Raw genomic sequence first — 25,121 nt, 5'->3', positions numbered from 1 at the left:
CTATTATTCTGCTAAATGGACATAGTAATAAACTGCCCTGTAAATACTAATCTTTGTACCCATAGATTAGCACATCTTCCACTCCCTATCAGAGAAGCTTCTGTCTACAGAAAATAGTCGTTAATGCAGACATGCACAATTGTTCAGTGTGAACAGATTTAAAAGACTCTGGAATGCTTGAACCTAAATGAGACATTTTCATAGCTCCTCCTCCCAAGACTCAGGAATCATCATGAAAGAAGAGTGGAAAGATTTAATGATTTGGTAAATCAGCGGTAGTGGGATGAGTGCTGTGACATGAATGTGTCCTTGCAAACATGAGCTCATGGGGACTGTGACTGCAAGCAGATCTGCAAAACCCATGCCAGCCAATCCCAGCAAGGTCAGGGAAGGTTCAAAGTCCTACCCCTAGTTGAGGAATTACTGGCAACTGGAGTTAGGGGGGAGAATCAGTTTTCTTTACGGTGTTGACTCTGAGAGGCTTACTATGATCCAGTAGACTGTTCCTCACCCATGCACATATTGGCAGGACTCAGTGGACTCAGTGTGCTAGAGAGAGAGAGAGAGAGAGAGAGAGAGAGAGAGAGAGAGAGAGAGAGAGAGAGAGAGAGAGAGAGAGAGAGAAGAATGAAAACCTGAGTTTGAGAGAGAAATAGGGTGAGGATGGATAGGGATGAAATTGGAAGGAAATAAGAGAGTATTTGAACAAAACACATTATATGCATGCACGCATGAAATTATCAAACAATAGAACATTGCAGAAAAAATAGGCAATGTGAAAAACTAATACAAGTCCAGAATATGAAACTAGAGAACATAAAATTTAGAATACTACTTTGGCAAGAAGGACGGTATTCATGAGTGGGTTCCTTGTATTTGCTATATACACCTTTTTTTCACAACTGTGGCTAATTATTTGAACAAAGAAGAAGAGTCAGGGTTGTAATAGGGTTTTATGAAGATTTGGTATTTTGCAGTAAGTCAGTCACTAGACAATTCTGGCTTCTCTCTGCTGAGCTTCTCCTAGAAGCAAAGCAGATGGCTTTGCCTGTGAGACCCAAGAACAGCTGCTTATAGGCACTTTTGGAGGGGTGGGTTGGCCTGGGTTCTGGGAGGCTCTCCGTGTAGCTCATCTCTGTAGCTCCTCCCCAGCTCCTGAGGCACTGCTGACTTACCTCCTGCAATGGGACACAGATGTGTTTAACCTTGGGAGTTGGGGCACCAAACCTTGCTCTGAAGGTGTGGCATCTTGCTTACTACCCACATGGGACATCTGTGGAAGTTTTTGGCTTGGGCTCTGGGGCAGACATGCTGGCTTAAGTGCAGGGCTGAGGGACAGCTTAGACGCACATGTTTCAGTGGAACAGCTCCTGCATGGCTGTGTCTCTGAGCACCCCTCAGCTACCATCAGCCACTTGTTCCCCTTCCAGTGTGGTAGCTCCTTGCTGTTGTTGATGGCTCAACTCCTCAGATTCTAGACCCTGCAGTGCCTGGGGTTGATGGTAATACTCTCACAGCTGTGTTCTGGGCACACCATTGCCATATATCTGGGACTCTAGACTTAGGCACCCTTTTCTTCTTAGCACCCTTAGCAGATCATCTCTTCCCCATTCTCTGTCCCAGAATGGAGGCTCTGGTGCTCTTTCACCAGAACCCAGGACCCCTGAACCCCTATTTTCTGCTCAGTAGAAACAACTGCATTCTTCCACACACAAACACACACACACACACACACACACACACACACACACACACACACACACACACACCACATTGATTCAGTTAGCATTTTAAAAATGCACCCAACATTTCTCTTCTTCCTCCCACTGCTGAACAAGATGATTTTAATGTGGAATGTTCTTCTCTGTCCTTTCTCTACTGTTTTCTGTTGTCTCACTCAGGCTGGCAGATCTTGATATTGCCTACATTGGAGTAGGTCACATATTTGCTTTAAACCTTTCTCTAGGGTCTACCTGGCTTAGATAAAATGTTCAATGCCTTGCAGTGTCCTCAAGGCTCTATTTTCTTACCCTGCCCTCTTCATTATAGTCCTAGCTTGTTTTAGGCACCAATGGATTGCTCCTGTTTCAGGACCTTGGTGCTTGCAGCCTCCTTTATCCCAAGGGACACAGAGCCACTCCTGAACATCCCTTAGATCCCCTAAATGAAGCCTTAAGTCTCATTCTCTGACATGCCTCTGCTTTTCTTTCAGAGGAAATGCCTTCCCAGCACTTCCTGCCACTTCTCACACTTGCATCCTCTTCCTGTCACAGCTCTTTATTTCCTCAGAGCATGAATCTCTTGAGGGAGGTACTTGGGTTTGCTTTCCACCCAGTCTGTCCTAATTTTCTAGTGCTGCTGATGTGACAAGCTATCACCAACTCTACAGATTAAAATAACACTTGTGTTGCCCCAGAGTTCTATAACCAGAAGCCCACGGGACTTGGTAGATTTGTCTGTCTCCTCTGTCTCACAAGGCCTGAATCATGGTGCTGGAAGGGCTGCATTTTTTTCTCTGGACATTCTGAATAGGCCTGCAAGTTTTTGAGGTGGGGCAGAGTTCGGATCCATGTGGCTGTGGTAAAGGCCCTTGTCTCCTTACCAACTGCCACATAGGGCTAATTTCCTCCTTTTTGGTGTTGTGGTCACTTCTACCAGCTTCAGAGCCAATGGCCAGTCCAGTCCATTCTTCGTTTGCAAATCTACTCCTGGGTCCTGGTTAAGAAAACTGTTTTTGACTGGACTGACCCTCAGCCATAATGATAGTCTGAGATAACCTCTGGATTTCCGTCCCATTGATTTCATTTCATCTGCATAGTATCTTTCGCCATGTAACAAGTCGGCAGACACGCCCCTGGACAGAGCTGCTGTCTGCCCTACCAGTCATCTGCCCTAGACAGTGTGGCCAGTGCACAGGGAAGGTTTGCAGTAGGAATAAGATTGGTGTGCTACGGCTAAGTGTCACTGTGTAAGTCAGGCAGCCATCTAAATCTCAGGTGTAGGTCCTGTCATCACCCCATCCCACAGATGAGGAAACTACAGCACAAAATAGGTGACCTGTCAAGGTCACAGATCTGCTGAGATGGCAGGCACTTATTCCAGAGCTGACCCTATTCTTTGGTAGGTGGAAAGAGAAAAGACATGAGAATTGGCTTAATCTGTGGCATATTTGGAGCATCAGGTCTTTTGTAGCAGTAAGGGTCTTATCCACATGATGCAGGTGTACCACCCTACATGCTTTCTAAGCCCTGGAGTTTGATTCTCAACACCATCTCTCTTCTGTCTGCATCTTTGTATTTCCCCCAGTGGAAACCACTCTGAACTTATCAACTTTCTTTCCCTTTCCCTACAGATGCTTACCCTAATTCTGAAGTCGTCTATGTTTGGACCAATGGTTCCACCAAGTCTGTGGTTGTGGCAGAAGATGGCTCCCGGCTCAACCAGTACCACCTCATGGGGCAGACAGTAGGCACTGAGAACATCAGCACCAGCACAGGTATGAGATGCTTGACTTGTTGCCTGGGGCTAAGGAGCATCACACCTTCCATGGCTCCATGTCCTACTCTGCAGGATTACAGAGCCCATGTAACTACTCTGACTCCTGTAGACCCTCTTGAAGCTTGACAAAGGGGCACCAGCTGCAGTGATCTGGGAATGGAGAGGCCATTGATTTGTGGTGCATGTGGCATCTGTGCTGTACATAAGGGTCCTGTCTGGAGGCCCAGTGATCCACTTACATAATATCTTTCCCCATTCCTAAGAAACAAGGTAGTCTCTGCAAAGAGGGGGATGCCTCCTACTGGCTGTTCCGATTTCCTTCTCTGAACTTCTCAGATTTCCCTGTGGTTGAATCTGGGAAACTAAACTAGCAGTAGACAACGAGTGGCTAAGGTGGTAACAAGGAGACAGATGCAGTTAATCACACACACACACACACACACACACACACACACACACACACACACACACCAATTTGTCCCTGTAGGGCAGTCTAGCTTGGCCAAAGGAACACCATGCACTTGACCTGCACAACCTTGAAGTTCTATGGCAACACTTCCCCTGGCTGAGGACCGGCATGGCCTAATCTATCACCGGGTTGTGGTATTGGCAAATAAGGGATGCAACCTGTTTCCTCATATAACAGAAGAGAAAAAGTCTTAAGGGATGGACCAAGCCATGGTTGTGAAATGTGGTCTGAGCTTCAGAGATGCCTTTAATTAGCTTACTGTTTGTTCACAGTCAAGCAGCTGGCAGGATACAACACCACAGGCATGCTCTTCTTTATATCACATGCACCTGCCAGGGCAGGGTCCTACCCACCAACAGCCCATAGCACTAGGCATCCCTGAGTGATAAAGAGAGCCTGAGAGGGCAGTACCATGCCACAGTTAAAGGAAGTAGAATTTCACATCTGGTTTTATAGAAATGAAAAGAAAGGTATGTAGCAGAATTTGGGGTGCTGACACAGGGTGCTGCCTTTGGAAACACTTTCATACAGTTCCTTAACATTTCATAGCAGCAGCTCTGTACCAACCTGTATTCTACAAAGACATGATTTTGAAAGCATTTTCCAGTTTTGTTACTATTAACTCAAAAATAAAGACAAGAAGAATTGAAAGGATAGTAATTTCACATCCTACTGTATTTTGAATGGCATTTCTTGTCTTCAAGTGTTATGGAGAAACAAAATTTGATCATTTCAAAGGAACTAGACCCTGTTACTAGACATTTACCCACCTTTATCTCTATCCCTCTTTCTGTCTTCTGCTTGAAAGCCTGCCTGACCTCTCATCTGCTCTCAGCTGCAGGCTATTGGAAAAGCACCAGCATGTGCAGGCATTGCTTAGAACTTTGTCTCTTTTTCTGTAAGAAGGTTTTTTTTTTTTTTACCTCTCTCTGACCTGTGACATCATAAACACATGTCTTGGGGGCATCTGTAGCAGCCTTGCTAAGCTACAGGTTTTGGTTTAAGAAGCCTCCAACATGCCAATGCCCTGTCTATTCCCCCTTTATAGGCAAGCCCACAACTGGAATTTGCACCAGAAACCTAAGACTATGCTTCCATGATCATAGTAATTCAGCAGCCCAGCCCCCAAGCTTTGTACTACTCATTGATGAAATCTCCAGACCATATCACAGCCTGTACTTCTCAAAGCATCCCTCCCATCTCTAGGGAGACACACACACTTGTCCAGAAAACCTCACTTCACATATAGACCCATGGCCCTCCCACCTCAGCTCCTTACCAGTTAACCATTAGGACGGCATCATTCTCAGCAAAAAATGGAAGATCCCCACTTGCCTCCCACACAGCCAAGCAAATCCAGAGAAGGCAATGGGACATTGCCCAGGAAATCCAGTTTAGAACAACAAAGGACAGTCTCTTTGCAGGATAACAGACAGGATGAGCTTCCCAGATCTGTGGCCTGCCTGTGTGGCTGTTTCTCCCTCTCTACCTGGGCTGGGAAAGCACCAGGCCTTGGCAGACAGTAGCAGTCCTGTCTCCCTGGAGCTCCACAGCTGGAAAATAAGGAGGATCTGTTCATCCCCAGCAGGGCTCTGGATGCCTGATTTCTATCTGCAAAGGCTAAATCCTCAGATCCTGATTGCTATAACCTGCAAAGTGGTGAGGGGGTGGGGGCAGGGAGCATGACACAGATTGACGGGGGATTAATGAAACACATAAATCTGATTTTCTCCTAAAATGCGTGTACCAGCAAGGGCCCTTCAGAGGCTGGGGTTCACAAGATTTGCTTATGAAATGACCTTTAAGAAAGCCAGGCAGCAAGTCCTAGAAAAATCCCATGCTAAAAAAATCACAGCATGTATTCAAGCGACCTAGCCCAGACCCATGCAGGTTCCATGATTGCCACTTTAGCCTCTGTGAGCCCCTACGAGCCCTGCTTAGTTGATTTATTCATCCTTGATATGAGGGTTTGTGCCTAGTCTTATTGTATCTTGTTATGCCATGTTCCATTGATATCCCTGGAAGGCCTGCTCTTTTCTGAAGGAAATGGAGAAACAGTGGATCTGGGGGTGAGAGGAGATGTATGTGTATGGGAGACTGGGAGGAATGGAGGTGGTGGCCGGGATGTATTGTTTGAGAGAAGAATAAACAAACAAAACCAGGCAGCTTGCATGGTGCCCAATCCCAAATGACACATCTCCAAAGCAACCCCCACACTCAGGGACAATCATGGAAGAGGAAGCAGAAAAATCGTAAGACCCAGAAGTCCTGGACATCTACTCTGATATGAAAGTGTGTTCTGCATATGACAAAGATGTTGCACAGATGAACTTTCAACAGCATTGATCGCCTGAATAAGATCAGCATATGATGACACCAATTGACATAACAAAATGGACAGGGAAATTCCCATCCCTAGATGAAGAGCTCCAGGTGGTCAATGGGTGCTGAGAGAGGGAGAGCCAGTTTCCTCCAGGGGTGAGCTCCTGTATAGGTTGTCCAGTCCCATTGGTCAGTCCTGGACACACACACACACACACACACACACACACACACACACACACACACACACACACACACAAACATGCAATGCTAAACAGACACAGTAAGTTGTATATACATATTTGCATGTACATATATGTTCATACTGTAACAATAATAATTAAAGAAGATATCATGAATTTCGGATGAGGACATGGGAAGAAGGGGTCAGAAATGAGGCAGTGATCTTGTATGAAGTTCTCAAAAAATTATTAAGCAAACAACAAAAATGAAATTAAAAAAGCTCAGGCACCCTCTGCTACCAGCTACCTAAACAAATAACCCAAATAAACACTAGTTTGATTAAAGGCAGAGGAAGGGAGCATTGTGAACTCCTCTGGGGAGGTTCAGTAACCCTGGCCCTGGGAGGAGAACTGATCTCCATGATTTGTGTATCTGCAGGTGAATACACAATCATGACTGCACATTTCCACCTGAAGAGGAAGATTGGGTACTTTGTCATCCAGACCTACCTTCCCTGCATCATGACAGTCATCTTATCCCAGGTGTCCTTTTGGCTAAATCGAGAATCTGTCCCAGCTAGGACAGTTTTTGGTGAGTACCTCCAAGTCAGGCCTTCACACTGGTATCTTGTGATTGGTCTAAACAATAACTAATGCCATGGCTACATTTGAACTGTGTATTAAAGGCATGATCCTTATTAGGTAGCATTGCAGAAAAGAAACTGGGAGATGGGAATGGGCTCATCAGGGCAGACAGGTTTATTCAAGAAAACCTGAGAATGGCTTACGCCATGCAATTAGTTAGAGCACCTCTCTTAGGGACTAGGGGGTCTTATATTGAGCTAGGAGGAGGAAAGGGAGAGCAGAGGCTATGTGGGGTGGCAGCTGGCTAAGCTCTTCTTTTGCAACAGGATTTTTTTTAAGTGAGGTTATGTCTCAAGAGCTTAGGATGTGCTGCACTGCACCACGTTGTTCTCAATTCTTTAAACATCTGTTTTGTAGAACACTCTGTGCCTGTTCTGGAAGCCAGGTGTTCAGTTTTAAGATGCTGGTGCAATTGCTTTATCATTTCCCTATCTTGGCACTATTTGGAGGAGCTGGAACTTTAGGTGATGGAGTCTCATGTAAGTCAGACCATTAGGGTTATGGCCTTGAAGAGGACTGTGGGTCTCTTTGCTTCTTGGTCACCACAAAGTGAGACACTTTGTTCTTTTCCATGCTCCTGCCATGACTGCTATTCTACCTCAGACTTCAAATCAACAGAACCAACTGACCATGACCTAAGACCCCCAAAACATTTCTTCTTTTTAAGTTAAATATCTGAGGTATTTTGTGACTGTAATGGGAAGCTAGCTAGTATAGTTATCATATTTCTATTAGGGCCTATCCACTGTGACTTGGGAAATAAATTGAACAAGTAGTTAAATTTTTAAAATTAAAAAATAGGATTTCTCTTTGAACATGAGTTTGAGGAATAAGATTTGTTCTGCTTAATAATTATTTCCATTTTAAAGACCTTTCATCATTAGAAGACCCTTTGAAGATGTGAGATTATAAGCATCCCTCCCTCCTCTTTTTTTTATTCCTACCTTCCTTCCACTGGAGATCAAATCCAGATTCTTATGAACGGTAGGAATGTAGTTTACCATCAAACTACACTCCTAGGCTGGACACAGTAGTATTTTCGAAATCAGGTATTTGTGATTTTTTCATGTGGTTCCCTTTGAAGTATGCACCCCAGTCTAAGTCTAAGATCTTCCACAAAATACACTCATTCCATTATATGTACACTATTACATTCTCCATATGGTAGTATGGAAACACACTTCCAGCCATCTGTAATTGCAAGTGCTGCATTCTCAGATTCAGCCAACCACAGGTGGAAAATATTTGCAATGCCATCACATCTGTACTAAACATGTACAAACTGTTTTTCTTGCTATATTTCCTAAAAATATAGTATACAGATGCTTTATTTGATGATCACATCATATAAGGTATTATAAGACACCTAGATATGGGTCATTACATATAAGAGACTGTCTGAGGGTTCTATGCAGAGGCTGTGCTATTTTATATGAGACTCAAGTGTTTATGGGTTTGGGAATCTGAGGTGGTCCCAGAACCTGTCCTCAACAGATTCCCAATGCTGACTAGCAAATGACTTTTCCTGGATGCATGAGAAATGTCTGTTCATCCCAGGTGAGACAATAATGACAGACCAGAGAAATGATTCCATTCAAACCTATCTTGGTGAGCCAGTGAGTTTGTCTTATCAGAGTAACTTACAGGATCATAGTTGGGAGTTTACTTACAGAAGCAAGCTGAGGACATATGAGAGCTGCATCGCTGTCAACATGCAGGCAGATCCATAATGAACCTCCCCTCCTTAACAGTTGTACTCTGCTTATATAATCTGGAGGAAGGGCCTTGTGACTTTTATAAATTTCAAGCTTTCTGACACTTGTAAGTTTCTGAGGCAGATTCCTGAGTCTTATGAGTCTCCCAGAAATGAATGTTTCAATTCAAAGGAAATAGTTATGTAAGAATGATATTATTGAATTATACTATTGAAGAACAATCTAGAAAACCATCATTATGTGTCCCTAAGATATTAGATACAGCAGGATCAAGCTGTATACAGTGGATGGTTTGACTCTCTCTTGCCTTGAAGTTCCCTGTACTAGCTGGCTTTCTGTTACTCTTAACATAGTACCTGTGTTTACTAATCCTAAAAGAAGAAAGATTTGTAGTTCGGAGTTTTCCTATATCCCGGTGTGCTGTTGGTTGGGACAAATCTCTTCCATTCACGCCTCCCAAGTAAACATACAGAGGCTTAAATTAATTAAAACTGCTTGGCCATTAGCTCAGGCTTGTTACTGACTAGCTCTTGCACTTAAATTAACCCATAATTCTTATCTATGTTTAGTCACATAGCTTGATAACTTTTCTTAATTCTACCTTGTCATCTTGTTTCCTCTGTATCTGGCTGGCAAATCCTGACTCTTCCTTCCTCTTCCCAGAAATCTCCTCTCTGCTTTCCCCACCTATACTTCCTGTCTGGCTACTGGCCAATAGGCATTTTATTTATCAACCAATCAGAGCAACACATATTCACAGTGTACGGAAAGACATCCCACAGAAAAGATTTATTTTAGCTCACAGTTTTAGAGATTCTTAGTCTGTGGTTATTTGTTTGTGTTGATTTTGGGCCGGTGGCAAAGCAACACACCATGGCAAACATCTTCACCTCGTGGCGTGTGTGTGTGTGTGTGTGTGTGTGTGTGTGTGTGTGTGTGTCTGTGTGTGTGAGAGAGAGAGAGACAGAGACAGAGAGAGACAAAGACAGAAAGATGGACAGAGACAGACAAAGAGAGACAGATAGATGGAGTGACAGAGACAGTGAGAGGCAAGAACAATGAGAGTCAAAGATATAGAAATTTTCCTAGTTAGGGTTTTTATTGCTGTGAAGAGACACTATGACCACAGCAATTCTTACAAAGGGAAACATTTACTTGAATGACTTACATTATCATCATAGTAGGATGGAACATGGCAGCATGCTGGTAGGCATGGTGCTGGAGAGAGAACTGAGAGGTCTACATCTTGCAGGCAACAGGAAATTGTCTGAGTCACTGGGAATGGCTTGAGCATATATGAGAGCCCAAAACCAACCCCCACAGTGACAAAACTCTTCCTATAAGGCCATACCTACACTTCCTAATAGTGTCACTTGCTATGAGCTTATGGGGGCCAATTATATTGAAACTACCACAGACATAGAGAAGCTGAAAGATAAAGAAACAGAAACAAACAGAAGCTGGGCCCCAATATCTCCTTTTAGGGTATGACCCTTCCCATGACTAGAAAACTCTATGCTACTCTCCACCACCAGGGGTTGGGGACCTAACCTTTAACACTAGGGATCTTTGGGCTGAGATTTGTCTAACCCACAACACTCATTCTCCTCCCACTTAAGAAGGTATACTAAAAGCAATTTTGCAGGTTAGTTGTGACAACATAGGCTCATATGAAGTACAGTTTTCACACAAGCTCCTACATCTACAGTTTTCCTTCCTTAGTAGGAAGGTGTTGACATGCACTTTATCTTGATGGTATATAAGAAGTCTAAGAGTCCTGAGCCTCCTGGTCATCACTCTACTCCGGGTTATCAACTTCCTTACCATGACTAAGTTTAGACTATGTAATCAAGGTGTGGGGATTGGTTCATGACCAGGAAGCACTCACTCACCAAGCTGATGGGCTTAACAAACTCTCTAGATATTTATTACTTACGTAGGGCAAAGCATGAGCAATACTACCTGCAATAGTCTGTTTCATCTTGGAGATTCCCAGCACATGTTCAAACATTAAATACCTGAGAAGAGAACTGTTTGAGCATCTGTACTGAACTATTTCCTCAGCATAAGTCACTGAGTGGATTGCTAAGAAAAATCACGATGTAAAATCAATGACTCACTAGGCATTAATTCTACATAGGTTCCATGTTCTGTGAGTTGCAAGTCTTCTAGCTGCTGGCCCACCACTGGCTCTGTAGTGTTCCATTGTACTAGTTTCACAGGGCTTCTATAGAAAGTGTCCAGCTTAAAAACATAGTTTTGTTGTCTCATGGCTGTGGAAGGTAGGAATCCAAGATCAAGATACTAGCAGGGTTCATCCTGAGATTTGAAGGAATCTCTTGTAGGTTTTGTTTTGTTTTTGTTTTTGTTTTTAACTCTTTGCTCTTTGTGGGCCCAGCTCCTAAAAAATCATTGATGACTTATTCTTACTTAGGAATGCCCAGCCTTAGCTTGGCTTGTTTCTAGCCAGCTTTTCTTAACTTAAATTATCCCATCTACCTTTTACCTCTGGGCTTTTATTTTTCTCTCTTCTATATACCTTTCTTTACTTCTTACTGCACTGCTGGCTGTGTGGCTGGGTGGTTGGCCCCTGGAGTCCTCCTCTTCTTTCCCTTTTTCTTTTCCCTCTCTCTTCTTCTCTTATTTATTCTCTCTGCCTGACAGCTCTGCTTATTCCTATCCTTCCCAGCTAGTGGCCATTCAGCTCTTTATTAAACCAATCGGGTGTTTTAGACAGGCAAAGTAACACAGCTTCACAGAGTTAAACAAATGTAACATAAAAGAATGTGACACACTTTTGCATCATTGAACCAATGTTCCACAGCATGAAAGAATGTAATACATCTTTAACTAATATTCCACAACCATCTCTGATCCAGGAGTCTGTTCTGGCTTATGGTAGGCCTAGGGTTAGTGTTTGCCCTGTGTGCATGTTTTGTCAGAATTTCCTCTTTTAAAGAATGTCAGTCACACTGGATTAGGGCCCACACTGTCTGCTGATGTTATTGCTTCTTCAGAGCCTAGTTCCTTATAAGGTCACAATCCTAGGTAGCTATGATTAGGACTTCAGTGCACCAATTTGAAGGGCATCACAGTTTGACCCATGACAGGTACATTCCAGCCATATACCATACACAGGTCCATGTCACAGAAGTGTGGAAGAAGAGAGACTGTCTAGATTGTAAGAGTCCCCAGTCCTGACTCTAGAGATGGGCTGTTTCTTCACAAGGTGGGAAATTGGGTACACTGCTAAGTGCCTGTAAATCTTCAGCTCTTCCTGCATGGTGGGTACAGTACACCCTTAGTAGCTCAGTGTCAGAGACAGACACTTGTCTGGTAACACAGATCTCCCCATTGTAAAGCCAAGCAACCTGGCTTTCCTGTAAAGCCACTTCAGTGTCTGTAGAGCCAAAATGACTCAAGCAGATATTGTCTCTGCTTTGAAGGAGTGAAGTTCCCATCACGGTGCAGTGATACCCAGGTATCTCCAACATCTCTGTATGGTCAGCATACAAGAAAGGAACACACTGAATCATTTTTGTCCCTGCCCATTGCTTACAAGGTACACAGAAAATTACTATGAGGCACACTGAGTCCTGTGTGAAGATCATTGCCATTTTCCAGGGTTCTTACCTTAGTCCCAGAGACATACCACTCATCCAAAGCATCTGTCCATATAAAGAGAGCATAGTTATATAGAAATCATACAAAACTGCATGCCCTCCTCAATTTGTATTATAGAGAAAGGGGACAGTGGGAGCAATTAGTTAAGTAACGTTTTTGCTGCAGAAAATGTTATAATCACAGACACATTCAGGGAGAAAGGAGTCAGCCCAGGCTAAAGAAAGAGGACTTGTGTCATCACATTCAGGGAGGGAGCTCTGGAAAAGAACACTGGTCCCTGTTCCCATGTTGTCTTCTGCCTCTCCTTGTCTCCCCCTCTCCCCGCTAAGCAGGAGTGACCACAGTACTGACCATGACCACCCTCAGCATCAGTGCCCGGAACTCGCTGCCCAAAGTGGCCTATGCCACAGCCATGGACTGGTTCATTGCTGTTTGTTATGCCTTTGTCTTCTCTGCTCTGATTGAATTTGCCACAGTCAACTACTTCACAAAGAGAGGATGGGCCTGGGATGGCAAGAAGGCCCTTGAAGCAGCCAAAATCAAGGTAACAGATGGCTTATTAGCCTCCTTTAATTTGGGGTGGGGTTCCGTTGCCAAAGAAATCGGGTCTAATTCTGGGTCCAAATTTTCAACAAGGGATTTAGTTTCCCACCTCTCCCTCCAGAATGGCCCTTCCACTCAGCTGCAAGGCTTTTGCAGGTCCTTACAGATGGTCTATTTTATTTTAAATCAATTTCAAGTAAAAGATCTGGTGTTCAGTGAGGGGCTTCGACTCACTCATATTCAAACTGCTTATTTTTGTAAAAATAATCCTAACTCTCTAGGGGTGATGTGTCAGGGTTTTAACCTCAGTTCACACTACAGCATGTTCTTTTGTCCCTGAGCCCTGCATGTGCTATATCTTCTGTGAGGTAGCCATCGTGTCCTGAAGAGGAGGGACAGCTTAATGGAAGTTGTCCATCAGCCAAAAGACCCAGTGCTCCAAGAAAATGATTTGGCCTACTCAGGCTGTGAGTATGCATAATGATGTGAAGTGTCACACTGTCAAATCTTTCATTGCATATTTCACACATGGTTTTGACCAAATCTAAAGAACAGCACCAGATTCCAGGCTGAATTACTTCCTTGGGAGAGTGAGAAAATGTATGTACCCAGAAAATAAAACCACCAATGATAACCTGCTAATCCTACTGTGCACAGAGCAGATACTTAAGCAAGTTCTTGGTGCTAAGAGAAGGGGGGGCGGTCAGTTCTTCCAGGGGAAGTTTGAAAGGAAATCTTAATCTTTCCACTGGGAAATAAGCCTGGAAGGAGTTCAGACAGGGTTATGCATGAATAGAATTAGCTATCCCGAACCAGAGCAGCTGGCAAACCTGGGCACTTTCATCCCATGGAGTTCATCTGGTTCTCCCCCACCTTCAGCCCTTGCTTGTCTGGGATTGGATACTACATTTCTTTTCTTGACTTTACCATGAACTGTCTGTCCTCTTTTTCAAGTACAGTATTTTATCCCTCATGTCATATGCTATTCACAGTCATACCTCAAAGTCAGCTTGGCTGTGTAAGAGGACAGGGCTGCAGGAACTGGGAGACAAGAGTGAGGGGCTGACAATAGGAGCCTTGCTTGGAGGTGTACCACAGCCTACCTGCTAAGTTCTCTCCAGTGGAAGTTTATAAAGATATGCTAACACCGAGCTCCTTCATCTGAGCTCACTTGATGTCTGACTGTCCAGGGCACTAACCCCAATGCTTGTTGCTTCTTCACAGTGCCCATTTGTGTTTGTTTTCAGGGTCTAGGGAGACACAAATGATTCAGCTGTTGTGGTTGATCTGTAGGGATCTGGGGAAACATTTGTAGAGACAGGGTGTCCTCAGGGTTTGAGACTTACAAAGGGTAGCCAAGGCAGTCAAGAAGGCCATTTGTGGGGAAGAAACATGAATAATGTGGAAAGATAGGGCTAACCAACCTACCTCATGTTACTGGAAGATAAAAGCTTGCTGGCTTCCCGAACTTTTAAGGGCTACATGGTGATAGACTGGAGTTGGTCAAGTCTAAGAAGAAATGCTCTTGAGATGCCTTTGCACAAAGTGTAAGGCCTTCCCAAGTCCCGAGTCCAGGTGGATTGTGAGGTCTTGGGCAGAGAGCAAGATAGCATGCTGTTAGATACAGTGCCAACACCACCAGCTCAGGTTCTGTGTAACTGCTCTTCTGTAGGTCTGTGTGAGGACCTGGGGTGGGGCAAATGAAGGAAACATGGACTGGCTAACCCCCACCCACATTGTGCATTGGTCAGCTCTATGGAACTTCAAGATGACGAGTTGTTCCCCAGTGCTGAGCCCTACCCCAATGCTGGAAGGCTCTTTGTGTGGAAGTATGCTACCAGGCAGGCCAGGCACACTGAAAGATCCAGGGACTGAATGATAATGACACCCTAGTGGTGTTGCTGTGAGGTGATTATCACTAGAAGTAGAGAAAACTGTAAGACCTCAGAAAACAGGCCATGTGCTCCATTGTTTCCTATCCCTGAGAAAGGAGGAAGGCGTGAGATGAGGCAGAAGACAATGATGCTCTGTGTGCAGGCTCAGTAGAGCCTCAAATAACCCATAGTGAAGCCCTGAAGCAAGTCAGAGGACATGGTAGGGAAGTGATGCCACTGCCTGACTGGCTGACATGTGGGTTTTGAGTGACATTCTTCCTCGGGAGACCTTAACAAGCATCAGTCGCTCCAGATAGGGAAGCACAGACCAAGGTGCATAGAGTTCTAAAGACCAACACAGTGAACCAATGAGTTATATTGGGGTTAAAGGAATATGAGTGAGGAGTTGCTTACAGGAGCAGAGCTGACTCAAAGGCACCTGAATCATCAACGTCCATGGGTGACAGCTTACAAAAGCTGGGAAGCTTGAGCACACTGCACAGCCTGCAGACAGCTCAACAGCTTTGGAAGTGTCCATTCCAGTTAGTTCACTTGGCTGGAGCATCTTCCAAGCAGCCTGCCTGGTGTCTGCTTCTTCTAGGTGGTTCATGTGCTTTGAGCCTTTTCTAGGCAGCTGTCTTGTCTGAGAGTGACTCTTGGCCATCTTTATTTGTTTGTTTTTACATCCCAACCAAAGTTTCCCCTTCCTCCCCTCTTCCCAGCTCCTCCCCCTACCATTCCTCCTCCACTGTTTCTCTTCAGATACAAGTGGGTATCTCATGGATATCAGCCAGTCATGGGATATCAAGTTGCAGTAAGACTAGGCTGGATGAGGCAATTTGGTAGGAGGAATGGGTCCCAAAAGCAGGCAACAGAATCAGAGACATCTCCCAACTCTCACTGTTAGGAGTCACTCTCATAAGAAGACTAAGTTACACAACTGTAACACACATGCAGAGGACCTAGTTCAATCCCATGCAGGCACCCTGGTTGTCAGTTCTGTCTCTTTGGACCCTTATTAGCCCAGGTTAGTTGTTTCTGTGAGTTTTCTTGTGGTGTCCTTGACACCACTGGATCCTACAATCCTTCCTCTCCCTCTTGCACAGGATTCCCCAAGCTCCACCTAATGTTCGGTTGTGGGGTCTCTTCATCTGTTTCCATCAGTTGCTGGATAAAGCCTCTCTGATGACAGATGGACTAGGCATCAATCTATGAGTATAGCAGAATATCACTAGGAGCCATTTCATTGACTCTTGGTTTTTCCATTCATTTTTAGGTCTATCCTAGGCCTCGGGTATCCCACCTCTGGGTCCCAGTCCTCAGAGGGGAGATCCCTCTCAGGGTCTCTCATTGTGCATCGTTAGTTGATCACTCCCACAATTCCTGTGCCATTTTTACCCCAGTACATCTTGAAGGCAGGACAAATTGTAGGTCTAAGGGTTTGTGGCTCACGGGAAGTTCTACCTGGTTACAGGAGATGGCCAGTTCAGAATCCATAGCCCCCATTGCTAGAAGTCTTAGCTAGGGTCACCCTCATAGATTCCTGGGAGTTTCCACTGCTCTAGGTTTCTAGCTCATCCCAGAGATGCCCCCCAGATTCCAGTTGTCTGTCCCAGTACTCTCTCCCTCTATCCTCCCCAGCATCTAATCTCTCCCATTCCCATCCCCATTTTCCTCCTTCCACAACCCTCCCCCATTCCACTGTCAATCTTGATTTTATTTCCCCTTCACAGTGAAATTCATGTACCCCCCTTAAGCCTTCCTTGTTACTTAGCTTCTCTGGGTCTATGGGTTGTAGCATGATTCTCTTTTACTTTATGGCTAATAGTCACTTATGAGTGAGTGCATACCATGTTTGTTTTTCTGGGTCTGGGTTACTTCACTGAGGATCTTTTCTAGTTCCATCCATTTGCCAGCAAATCTCCTGATGTCATTGTTTTTAACAGATGACTAATATTCTATTATGTAAATGTACCACATTTTCTTTATCCATTTTTTTGGTTGAGGGACATCTAGGTTGTTTCAAGTTTCTAGCTATTATAAATAAAGCTGCTACGAACATAGTTTAGTTGTGCAAGTGTTCTTGAGTATGGTGGAGTATTCCTTGGGTATATGCCCAGGATTGGTATAGCTGGGTCTTGAGGTAGACTGATTCTCAGTTTTCCTGAGAAACCACCATATTGATTTACAAAGGGGCTATACATGTTTGCGCTCCCACCAGCGATGGAGGAGTATTGCCTTGCTCAACATCCTCTCCAGCATGAGCTGTCACTTGGGTTTTTATGACACTTAGGCATTCTGACAGGTGTGAGATGGAATTTAAGAGTTGATTTGATTTGCATTTCTCTGGTGGCTAACGACATTGAACATTTAAGTGTTTGAGATTCTTCTGTTGAGAATTTTCTGTTTAGATCTATACCTTGTAGCCAGAAGGTTTCTCCGGTCCCACCTGGCCCCACAGTCCCACAGCCACTTACAAAATAATCACTCAGAGACTTAATATTGTTTACAAACTGTATGGCCTGTGGTATACTTTTTGCTAGCTAGCTCTTTTATCTTAAATTAACCCATTTCTATTAATCTGTTTTTGCCACAATGGCTGTGGTGTTTCCAGTCGGCTGGCATCTTGCTTCTCCTTTGGTGGCTGCTGGCATCCCCCTCTCCTCTCCTTTCTTCTTTCTCTCTGTTTATCTGCTTGGACTTCCAGCCTGCCTCTAAGCTGCCTTACCATAGGCCAATCCAAGGAGAGAGACAATAAAGAGAAAGGTGGAGTGGAAGAGATGCCAGACTGCCATCCTAGGAGCAACATGTAATGGGATGTAGATAAAGCCATGGAACATGTGGAGATATGTAGATTAATAGTTATGGGTTGAGTTAAACTAAAAGAGCTAGCTAACAAGAGGCCTGCCATAAGCCATCCAGTTCATAATTAGTATAAGCCTCTGAGTGATTATTTTATAAGCTGTTGCAGGACTGCAGGGCCAGGTGGGATCTAAGAAAACTTCTGGCTACAGTATCCCATTTGTTAATTAGATTATTTACTTTATTGATATCTAGTTTCTTGGGTTCTTTACATATTTTCGATATTAGCCCTCTGTCAGATGTGAAGTTGGTGAAAATCTTTTCACATTCTATGAGCTGCCTTTTTGTACTATTGATGGTGTCCTTTGCCTTGCAGAGGCTTTTTCAGTTTCATGAGGTCCCATTTATTAATTATTGATCTCAGTGCCTGTGTAATTGGTATTCTGTTCATGAAGTTTTCTGCTGTGCTGATGTGTTCAAGGCCATTCCTCCTTTCTCTTCTATCAGGTTCAGTGCATCTGGTTTTATGCTGAGGTCTTTTATCCACTTGGACTTGAATTTTGTGCAGAGTGATAGATATGAATCTATTTGCACTTATCTACAAGCAGACATCCAGTTAGACCAGCACCATTTGTTGAAGATGCTTTCTTTTTCCATTGTGTAATTTTGGCTTCTTTGTTGAAAAATCAGGTGTCTATAGGTGTATTGATTTACATCTGGGTCCTCAATTTGATTCCAATGATCAACCTGTCAGTTTTTATGCCAATACATGGGATTTTTATTAATATTACTCTGTAGTACAGATTGAAATCGGGGATACCTCCAGAAGTTGTTCTACTGTACAGGATTGTTTTAGCTATCCTGGGTTTTTTGTTTTTTCATATGAAGTTGAGCATTCTTCTTTCAAGGTCTGTAAAGAATTGTGATGGAATTTTAATGGAGTTTGCATTTCTGTTCTGTGGAATAATTTGAGGAGTATTTGTATTAGCTCATCTTTGAAGGTCTGGTAGAATTCTGCATTAAAACCATCTGGCCCTGGGCTTTTTTTTTGGGGGGGGGAGACTTTTACTGATTGCTTCTATTTCCTTGGCAATTATAGGTCTATTGAAATTGTTTATCTGATCTTGATTTAACTTTGGTAAGTAGTATCTATCAAGAAAATTGTCCATTTCTTTTTGATTTTTCAATTTTGTGAAATACAGATTTTTGACGTATGATCTAATGATTCATTGGATTTCCTCAGCATTTTGTTGTTACATCCCCCTTTTTATTTCTGATTTTGTTAATTTGGATATTCTCTCTCTACCTTTTAGTTAGTTTGGATAAGGATGTGTCTATCTTGTTGATTTTCTCAAAGAATCAACTCTTTGTTTCATTGATTCTTTGTATTGCTCTCTTTCTTTCTATTTTATTTATTTCAACCCTGGGTTCAATTATTTCCTGCTGTATACTCCTCTTGGGTGTGTCTGCTTCTTTTTGTTGTAGAACTTTCAAGTGTGCTACTAAGTCTCTGATATGAGAATTCTCTAATTTCTTCATGCAGGAGGCACTTAGACCTATGAACTTTCCTCTTAGCACCACTTCCATTGTGTTCCATAAATTTGAGTGTTTTGTGCATTCATTTTCATTGAATTATAGGAAGCCTTTCATATCTTTCTTTCTTTCTTCCTTGACCCAGTGGCTATTCAGCAGAGAGTTATACAGTTTCCATGAGTTTGTAGGATTTCTATTGTTTCTGTTGCTGAAATCCAACTTGAATCCATTGTGCCCTGATAGGATATAGGGTTTTTTTTAAATTTCCTCATGTCTATTAAGACTTACTTTGTGGATGAGTATATGGTCAATTTTGGAGAAGGTTCCATGAGGTGCTGAGAAGAGGTATATTCCTTTTTGTTTGGGTGAAATGTTCTGTAGATATCTGTTAGGTCCATTTGAGTCATAATGTCTGTTAGTTCTGGTGTTTCTCTGTTTAGTTTCTGTCTGGCAGCTCTGTCCATTGGTGACAATGGGGTGTTGAAATCTCCTGCTATTAACGTGTGGGGTTCGATGTGTGATTTAAGCTTTAGTAATGCTTCTTTTACAAATATGAGTGCTTTTGTATTTGTGGCATAGGGGTTCAAAATTAAGATATCATCCTGGTGGATTTTCCTTTAATATGTATGAAATACCCTTTCCCATCTGTGTCTTAGTTAGGGTTTCTATTGCAATGAAGAGATACTCTGACCATAGCAACTCTTATAAAGGAAAACATTTAACTGAGGTGGAAGCTTACAGTTTCAGAGGTTTAGTCAATTATAATGGTGGGGAGCATGGCAGCATGCAGGTAGACATGGTGCTGGAGAAGAAGTTGCTACATGTTGATATACAGGCAACAGGAAGTAGATGGAGTGTCACAGTGAGTGAAACGAGCAAAAGAGACCTCAAAAACTGCCCCCACAGTGACACACTTCCTCCAACAAGGTCACACCTACTTCAATAAGGCCACACTTCCTAATAGTGCCACTCCCTTTGGGAGTCATTCTCTCTGAAACCACCACAATCGCTTTTGATTAATTTTGGTTTGAAGTCTATTTTGTTAGATATTATGATAACTATACCAGCTTGATTGTTAGGTCCCTTTGATTGAAAAATTTTTTTCCAATCCTTTACTTTGAGGTAATATCTGTCTTTGATGTTTAGATGTGCTTCTTGTATTCAGCAGAAGGGTGGGCCCTGCTTTCATATCTATTCTCTTAGTCTTTTTCTTTTTATTGGTGAATTGAGTCATTAATATTGAGATATATTAATGACCACTGATTGTTAATTCCTGTATTAAGTTGTTGTTGGTGGTGGTGGTGGTAGCATGTGTGTTGTGTGTGTATGTGTGTGGGGTGTTTGTGTGTGTGTGTGTGTGTGTGTGTGTGTGTGTGTGTGTGTGTTTCCCTTCTTTGAATTTTGCTGGTGTGAGATTATTTATTGCTTATATGTTCATAGGTATAGTTTACTTCCTTGGGTTGGAGTTTTCCTTCCAGTATCTTCTATAGGGCTGGATTTGTGGATAGATATTGTTTAAATTTATCATTGTCATGAAATGTCTTGTTTTCTCCATCTATGGTGATTGAAGGTTTTGGTAGGTATATTGTCTGGGCTGGTATCTGTAATCTTTTAGAGTCTGCAAGACATCTGACTAGGCCCTCTGGCTTTTAGAGTCTGCATTGAGAAGTCAGGTGTAATTCTTATAGGTCTGGCTTTATAATGCTCCTTGGCCTTTTCCCCTTGTAGCTTTTTAATATTCTTTCTTTGTTCTGTATGTTTAGTGCTTTGATTATTATATGATGTGGGGACTCTATTTTCTGATCCAATCTATTTGGTGTTCTGTAACCTTCTTGTACCTTTATAGTCATGTCATTCTTTAGGTTAGGGAAATTTTCTTCTATGATTTTGCTAAACATATTTTCTCTGGTTTTGAGCTGAGATTCTTCTCCTCCTTCTATCTCTGTTATTCTTATGTTTGGTGAGTTCATGGTGTTCCAGATTTCCTGGACATTTTGTGCTAGGAGTTTTTTTATATTTAACATTTTTTGATGTTATTTATTTGATCTATTGATCAAATATTTGATCTATTTCTTCTGCTGTATCTTCAGTGCCTGAGATACTCTCTTCCATCTCTTGTATTCTGTTGAGTATTTTGTTCCTTGGTTTCTGTTTCCTTTTGGTTTTCTTTGTGGCCTGAATTTCTGGCAACTGGTGTAACCTCTGGTCTAGTTGTCAGTCTCTGTCCAAGTTGGGAGTTGGCCTTCTGGTAGTTAGCTTGGCCTTTGAGGCAGCATGGGGGCCTCTGTTCTGACAGACCTGCACCTGTTCTCCTGACTTTTGTGGCCTGCACTTGAACATTTAATGTCTGTTCTGGCTGGTAAGTTTTGTGCGTGAGTAGTGGGGAGTCCAGTTGATTTCCATATGCTCAAAACAACCTAAAAGGAGATGTCAAAAATACAGTGCCAAGTGCAAATTCCTCGATTTGTCGGGTACCACAGTTTGCTGGGTTTCCTGAACCCAAGTTTTGCATAGGCCTTGTATCCTTAGGAGGCTCTGAGATAAGACTCATATAGGACAAACAAAAGGTATCAGTTAAGCAAAAGATGGATTAGGGCTAGGTGCTACTGTTTGGAGCCAAGCCAGTAGTAGCTCAGCAGGCATGTAGACACAAACTCACACATAGCTCTACACAGCCAGTAAACAATTGGCTGAAACTTGAGTTGTCAGAGTACGTACAGAAAGGGAGCTATGGCAAGGACTAAGTCTTGATGTAAACAGCCTGGCCTTGATTTAGCAATAAACAACACCTGGGAATTAGTCTTTGCATATAATCTGTAGGGGCAACTAGTCTATATTGGACTTGTTCTAAGTTCTTTGCAAAGTATGTCCTGTTCTGTTTCTGTCCCCTTCTCATGCTCATCTCACGGCACCATGGCACAGCAGTATGGTTGGCTGTCCAGGTCTGCAGGTCCCATAACTTTGATAACCACAGTTCAAAATGTTTGAGAAAAATATTTTTACTTTTTAAATAAATTTTATTTATTCAGAGCAGTTAGTCACACTTACTAATCCCTGGAAGACTGGCATGAAGCCTACATGATGGTTTTCAGTGCATGGCCTGCTTCCCTCCCTTCTGCTTCCTGTAGTCTCTAGGAGGTCCCATACTTCTTGCATCTGGCTCAGCACTTGAGTTTCCTTTATTCTCATTTGCACTCCCATTCCCTTCACTCTCTACTTGTTACCTTTTCACATCTTTAGTGGCTGATATATTCTCCATAACTTGCAATGCTATATTTTACTTAAACTTTATTTAATGGGATGATGTTGTTTTAATAATGAAATTGAAATGAAAAACTCAAACCAGCATTTCATTATGTATATTTTCAAACATACATCAATGTTTAAAATGTTTCTATTTCTGCTGATAACATTTTATTATATTTATATTATATTTATGTTATAACAATCCATATATCAAATATATCTATTCATCCATCCACTTAGGATCCATCCATTCATCCATCATCTGTATATTATTATCTGTTCATTTATCTATCTTTCATCCATCATCCATTTTATTTTTAAACAAATAAAAATAAATTCTATGCATACTATTAATAAGAGTTCAGTGTAGTTTACTATTTATTTTATTCTCTTGGAGGAAAATCTACCCAAACTGAAGTACACAAACATTAGGCATATCTTTGTTGAGTTCTTGCAAACACACAGTCCTGTGTTCCCCCAAAATCCCTGTCAAATCATTAGCTTCTAGGAAGCTCAACATATCTCTTTCTAAACAGTGTCTGTCCTCACCTCTCTAAATGTAACTACAGTTCTAATTTTTCCACATAAAGTTTATTCACTGTTCTAGAATTTCATATATAATAAAAGACAAAATTAGAACAGTGTGAAGAAGAGTGTTGACAGTTGCTGAATCCAGAATAGTCAGAACTGGAGACAGTACATGTGCCCATCAACAAGAAACAAATAGTTATACATTCTTAAAAGAAATACTACTCAACAATAAAAGGATGGAGTGCTGTTGGAAGCAGCAGCATGGCTGATTCTCAGGAGCCCTTTCTGAGATACACCTTGCACCAAGGACTATTTACTGTAGCAGCCATTTTTAATCATTCTCCATTTAATTCTCCTTAGGTCAGTCTTCAGAATGTTTCTCATAGCAAACTACATAGAGTACTCACTCCCCTAGACACACTTAAAGAAATAATTGTTGCTGTGTGGTGCCAGAGAGATCTTAATTCATATTACACTAGGTTCCTGAGAAACACCAAACAGTAACGTCAACAAAGACTCTTGCTCAGCCACATCTATCTGCTGACTCTGAGATTCTAGGCTTGCAAGTTTCTGAAAGTCTGCCCTCTGCCAGGGCTGAGTTCATGTTCATTTATCTCTTCTGAAGATAGACCATGAGACCTTTAACAAGAGCTGAAAGGTGACATATCTTTATCTTATCATATTTTGCAGAAAAAAGAACGTGAACTCAAACTAAATAAGTCAACAAATGCTTTTACAACTGGGAAGCTGACTCACCCTCCAAACATCCCAAAGGAACAGCTGCCAGCAGGGACTGGGAATGCACCTTCAGCCTCAGTGAAACCTTCTGAAGAGAAGACGTCTGAGAGTAAAAAGACATACAACAGCATCAGCAAGATCGACAAAATGTCCCGGATTGTGTTCCCTATCTTGTTTGGCACTTTCAACTTAGTTTACTGGGCAACATATTTAAATAGAGAGCCCGTGATAAAAGGGGCCACCTCTCCAAAGTAAGCTAGGGAAGACCCAAGCTTCCAGGAAAATACACTCCCAGAGAAATGGAACCAAGGAGAGCCCAAGTTCACAGAGACTGGCTGGGCACGGTCTTTCAGGAAATTTTGCATGTTTAATAATATGTACAAATAATATTGCCTTGATGTTTCTACGTGTAACTTCAGATATTTCAAAGATGTCCCCTTAACAGATAAAGCAAACAACCTTCTAGAAAAACGGCAGGCAATGACTGACACTCAGATGCTCAGTACCCTAACATCAATAGTTTACAAACAAGATAAGTATATTTTTAACTGTTCCAAGTCTATGATGTTTTTCTACTTCGAATGCCATTTCATACCGTTTTTCCCAGCTGACAAAACATTTTCAGGAATCCCAGTCATGACAACTTGACACCTGCAAAGATCATGGGGTGCACACTGTCCATGAAGAGCAAACTGTGGACATTTAAGTCCAGTACTAATTGCCTTTAACACTTCCTGTTCTGAAATTAGTAAAATACTGCATGAACTGACATTAAGAAATAGAATAAGCAAACATTATGCAGACAAATTTAATGAGAAGCACATAGTGTGTTAGATTAGCAGATCAAATATTTCCTCCAGGGGAAAAAATGAACTGATTCAAAGTTAACCTTGATTTTGTGGAAATTTATTTCTACAACCTTAATAATGACTAAGAAAGAAAAGAAACTTAAAACCTTAAAGCCACAAAGTCATGGTCGTTCTTGGCCTCAGCACTCTGCCCACTGTCTCTGGAACGCCGGCTCCCCCTGTTGCCGCTTCAGTGCTGAGAAATTGTAATTTTCTGTTCTAATTCCCTGTACATATTTCATGATTGGATTATCGCTCTGTTAGCTTTTGTATATGAATCTTAAATGTTCATTAAAAAAATTAAAAAACAAACTGATCTTATGAGCATATGTCATTTACAATCTAAACTCAATGTTTGATTAACTAACTTCCTGAAAATAACATAAAATCTCATATTAACTTGCTTTGCTTAGTGGGTGATTCCCCACTTTTCCAACCTAATTATGCAGGGGAAGGCTTAGCGAGGATACTTCTTGACATGGCAAGCATAGTCAGGTACAGCCAGTACCTCTTCCTGCCACGGATCTCAGTGTGCTTCCCTCAGCAAATTT

At 42.3% G+C, this 25,121-nt stretch overlaps 1 protein-coding gene across 8 annotated transcripts in view; it reads left to right on the top strand.

The window, feature by feature from the left end:
• Positions 1–24,896, top strand: part of Gabra5 (gamma-aminobutyric acid type A receptor subunit alpha5) — a 98,350-nt gene extending 73,454 nt beyond the window's left edge. For 7 of the 8 annotated variants that reach the window (XM_006993448.4, XM_006993447.3, XM_015986937.3 and 4 more), the window contains 4 exons: positions 3,353–3,496; positions 6,911–7,063; positions 12,788–12,999; positions 23,675–24,863. In XM_006993448.4, the coding sequence (XP_006993510.1) occupies positions 3,353–3,496; positions 6,911–7,063; positions 12,788–12,999; positions 23,675–23,977 (812 nt within the window). In that variant the 3' untranslated portion in view covers positions 23,978–24,863. Of the gene's footprint in view, positions 1–3,352; positions 3,497–6,910; positions 7,064–12,787; positions 13,000–23,674 lie in introns of all 8 variants that reach the window. The other variant, XM_042277161.2, reaches the window with a different exon arrangement.
• Positions 24,897–25,121: the final 225 nt, after the last annotated feature.

This window comes from Peromyscus maniculatus, chromosome 1 (genome assembly GCF_049852395.1).
Source record: "Peromyscus maniculatus bairdii isolate BWxNUB_F1_BW_parent chromosome 1, HU_Pman_BW_mat_3.1, whole genome shotgun sequence".
NCBI classification, from domain to species: Eukaryota; Metazoa; Chordata; class Mammalia; order Rodentia; family Cricetidae; genus Peromyscus; species Peromyscus maniculatus.
The sequence above is the reverse complement of the archived record's forward strand: the minus strand, read 5'-3'. Positions and strand labels throughout refer to the sequence as shown.